General features: G+C 40.3%; 1 protein-coding gene across 2 annotated transcripts; it reads left to right on the forward strand.

The window, feature by feature from the left end:
- The first annotated feature begins 295 nt into the window (after window positions 1-295).
- LOC121711743 (CD209 antigen-like protein 2) lies at window positions 296-2,603 on the forward strand. Of its 2 annotated transcripts, none has more exons than XM_042095573.1 (5): window positions 296-1,123; window positions 1,351-1,599; window positions 1,861-2,021; window positions 2,161-2,255; window positions 2,389-2,603. In XM_042095573.1, exons 1-5 carry the CDS (start codon window positions 958-960, stop codon window positions 2,534-2,536), a joined length of 819 nt encoding a protein of 272 aa, XP_041951507.1. In that variant the 5' UTR covers window positions 296-957; the 3' UTR covers window positions 2,537-2,603. The 2 variants fall into 2 exon arrangements, with proteins under 2 accessions (XP_041951507.1, XP_041951506.1); XM_042095572.1 differs by having other exon boundaries at window positions 298-1,123; window positions 1,351-1,650; window positions 1,861-2,000.
- The last annotated feature ends 5,170 nt before the right edge of the window (window positions 2,604-7,773 follow it).

Here is a 7,773-nt window from a genome sequence, read left to right on the forward strand (position 1 = left end):
ATGAACTGCCCTACTTGTGATTGTTTAGAGATTTTAAAGGTTTTATAACAATTCTACATCTTCTTTGGCTATTCTACAATCTATTCACCTTTTCAGCACCAGTAGGGTACTTTCTGTGCAGCCGCACACACACACTCAGGCATGCCAAACAAGCATACACAAAAGTTTCAAGAGTGGGGGATGGAGTAAAATATGGAGACAAATTGAAGTGTGATTTATTTTCGCGGAACGGATGTACAGGACTGAGCGGCGGTCATATTTTGTACCGCTATGCGGTACATCTAGTTCAAGTAATATACAGAATATATTTCTGAAGAATGATGTCCGACCTGATATTGCATTCATCTCAGGCATTCCTTACTAAGCAGGGAAGAGGTTGGATTGGGCTGCAGAGGAATGGCATTGGGTTGTGGATGTGGGTGGATGGAACCTCACTTTTACGAAGATAGATAGTCAGATAGAGTTTGATCTGTTTTCTGATTAAAGTGTGTTGTTTTGTTTCGTTATTGAGGTGAAAAACAGCTGAGCCATCAGTAATGGGAAGTCACTTCCCCGTTTCAGTTTGTAAGCTATAAGATGTCACAGTCACACAAACACTGCTAGTCACAGTAATGTTCATCACTTTTGTGTGTCATGGTGAAAGAGGAACAAGAGAGCCCACTAAAGCAGACTACAGGCCAACTGACCTGAGGTTCTGAAACAGATACATTCACCTCAGTTTTGCTTAAGTAAGCATAACAAATAGCTATTTGGTGCTTATTTGGTGCCATGCTCTTCGTATGTTCCTCTAATTAACCACAGTTTAACAGAACTGAAGACCATCTCAGGCACCCCTCTCAGCAGTTTCCTCTTTAGATTTATTATCAGTGTCGATTACACACACTACAGATATATACAATCATATACACACACTGCTCATTTGGTTGGCAGTGAGGAATCTCTGAAGGTGCTTTAGTAATGCTACAAACTGCTGAGATAGGAATGGATGAAGAGGCAATTTATGATAATATTGTCATGGATACTGAGATTTCCAAACCAGCCAGCACAACTGAGGAGACAGATGAATATGTTGACATGAGATCCAGCAGGTGCCCAGAAAAGCCTATTACACCCAGCACGTCTGGTAACTACCTTGATTAAATAATGCTACAATTGTGCATGCTGTGCTATAGTTTATTTGAATAGTATTCCTTTACAGTTGATATTGATTGTCATACAAATGCAACTGTATAAAATAAAGTATACATATATGTAAGGCAATAAATGATATCATGAATTACTAATAATCTATAAAATGTGCATTGTAATAACACTCTGTTGTACTCTGGGTCTGTCATCTGGACTTTCCAGTACAGAAAAATGTCTGGCTCCAGTGGGTCACTGTGGCTTTGGGTGTGTTATGTGTTTTACTGACACTCCTGACCACTGGCCTGTGTGTCAAATACACCACCGAAAGAGACCAGTTAAAGATCGAGCAAAACCAGTTAAAGACTGAAAGAGACCAGTTGAAGACTGAAAGAGACCAGTTGAAGACTGACGGTGACCTGTTTAAGTCCAGATGGAGCAACGTAACCCAGGAGAGAGACCAGCTTCTGAGCAGTAACTCTAATCTGATGAGAGAGAGGGACCAGTTACAGGACATCATTGACCGTGAGGAGACCAGATGTTTTCTGCTGTTTTAATGATCCTTAATTATTACATCATAAAGCAGACCAAGAACTCAGATCTGAGTGAGGAGACTTGATGATTCTGCTGTTTTAATGCTTGTTAATTGTTTGTCAAATTAATTAAATTATTTATTTAGCAGACTAGTATTTTAATAAAATATATGGCACTGCAAACTGTGTATATTACGTACAGAGGTACCATGTCCTAAAGGATGGAATGTCTACAGCAAGTGTTATCTCATCTCGTCTCCTGAGAAACCCTGGTCTGAGGCTAGACAAGTCTGCCAAGCCATGGGAGCAGATCTGGTGACCATCGAGAGTGAAGAGGAACAAGTAATACTGAGAAAGATGGAGGCGTGTGTGTGTGTGTGTGCGTGCCGCATGTGTGTGCCGTATGTGTGTGTGCCGTGTGCATGCGTGCGTGCGTGTGTGCGTGTGTGTAATACAATGTCTGATCTTTATTCGACCTGACTTTGTTGTCTGACTCCTACAGGTTTACATTAATGGGCTGGGGAGATGGGGTTGGATTGGACTACAAAGAAGTGGGATGAACTGGACGTGGGTGAATGATAGACCACTCTCCGAAGGGTCAGTTAGATATTCATCAGCAATGGTTATAATATGGCTTTAACAACACTGTAGAACTATGTTATTACACTTAACTAACAGCCAAACATTTTACTGATGTTGCATTGAAAATACATTTCAATTTCCATTTCAGGCCCGTGTTCTGGGAACCGGGACAGCCCAACAGCAACACAGAGAATTGTGTTTTGTCCAGCCCAAATGTGGAGAACCCCACCTCCAACTGGCATGACTATCCATGCTCCTCTATGTTTTACCCCATTTGTGAAAAATCAGCTAACTAATTCAGGAAGAAATGAATGTCCTACATTCTATTACATTGTATAATAAAGGTGAAATATTGAATGTTAACTTATAAATGAATAAATGAATAGCCCTCTGTGTACTATATCATTCCATAACGTTTGTTAATTGTTGTTATTATTTAGGCATTGGATTGGGATTTATGTTTGTGCACTAACGTCAGGGTTGGGTCAGATTACTTTGAAATGTAATCCATTACTGACTACAAATTACATGGAAATTTTTGTAATCAGTAACGTAATCAGTTGGATTACCAAAAACATGTAACGTAATCTGATTACTTTAGGATTACTTCAATAAATATGCCCATTAAGTAAAAGACACCACCACAGAATTGATGAAAGAATTCTCATTCTATTTTTCTCCACTCTTCTCCAAACATGCACAACTCAGCTTAACCTTTATAAGGGCACACCTGGACAATGAATTTAGCTTTCGCTGGATTTTTTTGACCCAGGGACATGGCCTGAGATTGGTATAAAAAAGGGAAGCATATGACACCATGTCCATTTCAGTTGTGGGGGTAAGAAAATTATTATTTTGGGATGTTTTTCAACCAGGGGGACCTGGTGACTTTCTCAAAGTAAACGGTAACACTAAATCAAGAAGCTACATTAAGATTAGGAGGAAAAGATCAGGCAGTGTGCCTGATATCTTTTATCTGTGAGGATCCGTGAATTAGTGAAGTCGAACCAGCAAGCCCAAAGGCCGAAGCACTAACCAGTAGGCCATGGCTGCCCCAAAAGGTAGCATTTGAACATTAAACCACAAAATGATTCAAAACATACAGCCAAACAAGGCAAGAAATGGTTAACAGAGAACAATATCAGCATTTTTAGGTTTAAAAAGGTGCAGTCTACAATCATTGTGGAGACAGGAAGAGGCTTGGTGGGTATTATATGAACCATTTTGAGAGCTGTGGTGGTAAATAAAGATATTTCCAGTGATTGTTTAAAAAGGGTATGAATAATTTTGAACACGGAATTTTTAATAAAAATGTTAAAAAAGATAAAAACACTTTTTTTTTAAATTCCATGTTTTTACCACATTGTCTGGCAACCTTTTGGCATGTGCAAGTGTCATTTTAATTAAGTATAAATCATGTACTTACAAATATATTTTTGGATAGGCATATTTACTATGAACAAACCATTTGTAACTGTGTGAACAAATGCTTTACTGATGATAAATTATGTATGAACAATAAATTACTAATGATGAACAAACCATTAACTAATAAGTAACAAATACTTAATAAATTATGAGTTGTGTGTAGTTATTATAAAGTGTTACCAAAGTCATCTGACTTTGACATGACATTATTGTGTTTTACTGAAAGAAAAAATATTTTCCCCCCCAAAAAGTGGTATTATCTAGATAGATAGATAGATAGATAGATAGATTGATAGATAGATACATCTACACTTTATTGATCCCCAAGGGGAAATTCAAGAAATCTTGTAGCCCTGGTCCCAGAGTTTAAGAAAAATCATGTTAATGTAACGGAGGCGAACTGAGCTAGCGTGCTAGTTGCCCGTGTAAATCCTCACAGCCCTAACCTTGAGAAACGCTTCTAACCGTTGAGTTGGAAGCCTGGGCTTTTAGCTCAGTGGTTAGAGCGTTCGACTCCCATGCCGTTGTGTGTTGAGGTGGCGGGTTCGAGGGCCTTGAGCGGCGGACTAATTACGGCCTCTGTTACATTAACAATTAATAAACTCATTCCCACTGTACCTGGTAGACCACTTAAGTAAATTTCCCATTGAAATTAATGTGATTTGAATGGATTTAAGAAAGTACACATAATACATTTTGGTCTGTACCATGAAGAGAAAACTAATTCAACTACAGTATATAAACAATATATTTTCTGAAAGCTTAGAGCCTCAGGGTGTGATCTAACATGACATGAAACATGTCCCACCCTCCTCATTAGTGTGCTACCCATAATACATTGGTATTGGTAAATCGGGTATATGGCTGATTTAACCCCTGTATTAGAGTGTACCTTTAAGATTAGCCTGCTCATAATACCCTCACTTAAACAATTCACAGATATGTCTATTTGGGGGTATTGCTGACTTGAAAGACACTCGAAGACCTCCAATCTCTCATCTCTGCAACCTTTTTTTGTCATTTGGGACCCGTCAGAAAACCAGAACCTTGCCGTTTCCTTGGCAACTGACACAGTTTGGCTTCTGAATTCTGGTCTCTATGGAGATATGTGGCACTGACAGTGTCACTGACCCCATGGGATTTGTCTCAGGGCCAGGGGGCGGGGGTTGATGGGGACCAGATCAAAATCGTCCACCCTGTGTGCGTTTCACCTTTGGTTGTGAAGTAGGCCACAGCCCAGTCATACTGTCATACTTTACTCATGGTAGAGGCACGGTGGAAAGTGTAGTCACAGGTCCAGAGGGTAGATGATCAATCATCAAAACCACCAATAGCATCTCAGCGTTGCCATAGATCTGTCATGTGTACAATCTGAAGCTGGACATTGTGCTAGAACAGGCACAAATGAAAGGACCGTAGACGTAAGCAAAGATTACCCTGGTATGCTCTGCACAGCATTTAAATATAGCCATCCCTTCTTCCTGTGGAGATGTGCTAATTAACTAGCATTCTGCAAGATGGCTGTGATCATTTCCACTTTGTCTGCAGGTCTTTGGTGGTAACTGTCAGTGTTAAAGCAGGTGGGGGGGGGGGGGGGGGGGGGACCTACATCACAGACCCAGGAGGGACATTTCAAGTTTGGGCTGAGGACACTTTACTTACCTGCATGTTTTTAAGGTTCCCTGGAATCATTTCCAGCGATTGGTAAATACTTACAAGACACAAGTATTAAACTTGGATTTCACAGTCATTCTCTATCTCTTAATGTACAAAGCCTTATTCACATACTGTATGCGTTGATGCGCTCATTGCCTGTGACTAGTCACGTCAACAGTTGAAATTATTTTTACTTTTTCATGCAACGTTTTGAATCACCAGTGGTTATTTTGCCTGCAATCTCATGCGATGCAAACAGGACTTAAGTTTTCATTTCTCTCTTCTTTGTGTCTGATTGTTAAATGCCTTTTGATAGACACATTTGGATTGTGCCAAGCAGAGTAGGACAGAAAACCATCTGCCTGTTCACCACAACAGCTTGGCCAGTGCCTCCCACTAATTTAATTGGACCATTACAAGCTTTATACGTACATCTCTCTCAAGTCTCGCCTTTTCCTACTGCGAAGAGTCCACATAGTTGTTCACCTGCTCATAACATTCATATGTGCACATTAATCACCATATCAGAACACACAAAAACAAGGCAAGTGTGATTAGGGCAATTGTGCTCATTTATATGATGTTTGACCTGTGTTGACATGTCGTGTATATTTATGTGAAAGATGCACATTCTCTCAGACATCTTGCATCCTCAGACCTGTTACATAATGACACCATATGCGTCAGTCCACAGGTCCGACACGCTTAGTCGTCTTGTTCTCACAGTGCCTGTGACTATTCATGAGTTATTAAACTAGGAGGTACCTTCTGAATATGCAGTGTTAGCTTTTTTGATTGGTGACTTATTAATAAATGCAACCACGATGTGCAAAACAAAACAATTTACATGATATCATCATGGTCATTACTTTAAGTTATTCCCCCTTAGCCGTTTTTCGTGGTTAATTGTGTTTCTGGCAGCTCGAGCTGTCTGCACTGAAGTATGACAGCCCTGAGGGAAATCAAAGAGATTCTCCCCCTGGGTTTTTTATCCCCGGCTGTGGATACAGGGGCCTGCCTCTCTGACCCCTCCGAGAAGATGGGAGGAGGACATCGAGCCGCTTAGACTTTAATTCCGCGCGCTCGCTCACTCGTCTCACCCGCTGTCCCTGTGAGGCTCGGTCCTGACTGGCCAGTCAGTGCCTGCGGTTGCACAGCTCAGTGGACACATATAATGACTGTCTGGAGTTTTCCCCCGATCATAGGTGGCACTTACACCAGAACTAACTCTCAATTTCATCACTGTCTCTCTCTCTCTCCCTTTTTTTTGCTTTATTTTTCTCCCTCTTGTTCTCGTTCCCTCTTTCTCTTGTGTTCTTTGTTCTCTATATACCTCTACAGGTTTTTTTCTCTGTATCTTTTCTTCTGTCTCTCATTCCTTCTCTATCTATAGCCATTAAGCACACTGCAGGTCAAAGCTGACCAGTAAGACTTCCACAATACTCACAACCCTATCCTGTGATGGCTCTAAATGATGTACCTAGCTGCTGCACCCCCACCTCACACACACAAACACACACACACACACACACGTTTGGCCTCACCCACATGCAGTAGTCTGAGAGAGCTGGGACACAATGTTACAGTAAAGCAAATGAGTCAAGCTATTAATGGTGACTCCACCGTGCTTCTGACAACAAGGCGGTGCTTCACGGGAGAGGACCACTCATTTAGTAGGAAAAGAGGGATCACTGGAGCAGAGAGACGTTTGGATAACTTAATGTAATGTGAACAAAGTGCCGAAATGACTAACGTTTCAATACATGATTACATTTTCATCAGAATCCTACTATCCCAAATCAGAAAAAGTTCTGTGGGATGTTTTGTAAAATGCAAATGAAAACAGAATGTGATAATCTGCAATTCACGTAAACTCATGTATAGCTGCAAAAAGGACACAGACAACATATAAAATGTTGAAAATGACATAAATGTATAAATGTATACATTTTGAATTTGATATCAGCAACATATTTCAAAAAAAGTTGGGACGGGGCCAAGAAAATGCTGGAAGAGTTGTGTAATGATAAAGAAAACAAAAGAAGGAATATTTGACAACTAATTGGGGTAACTGGCAACATGATTGGGTATGAAAAAAAGCATCCCAAAAGGGCAGAGTCTTTTAGAAGTAAAGCGAGGTATTCATCACTCTGTGTAAATCTGTGTGGACAAATGATGAAACAGTATAATTATAATGCTTCTTTACATGATATTACAAAGTATTTGGGGAGTTCATCATCTACAAAAAATCTTTGCAAACAAGGGACAGACCTGAATAACAATATTCGATGGCCGTGGTCTTTTGGACCTCAGATGGCACTGCATTAAAACCAGACCTGTTTCTGCAATGAAAGTCATTGTATGGGCTCAGGTAAACCTCCGATAACCATTGTCTATGAGCACAGTTTGATACTCAATTCGCAAATGCTAGTGTAAACTGTATCATGCA

The sequence above is a fragment of the Alosa sapidissima genome, chromosome 6, assembly GCF_018492685.1.
Source record: "Alosa sapidissima isolate fAloSap1 chromosome 6, fAloSap1.pri, whole genome shotgun sequence".
NCBI classification, from domain to species: Eukaryota; Metazoa; Chordata; class Actinopteri; order Clupeiformes; family Clupeidae; genus Alosa; species Alosa sapidissima.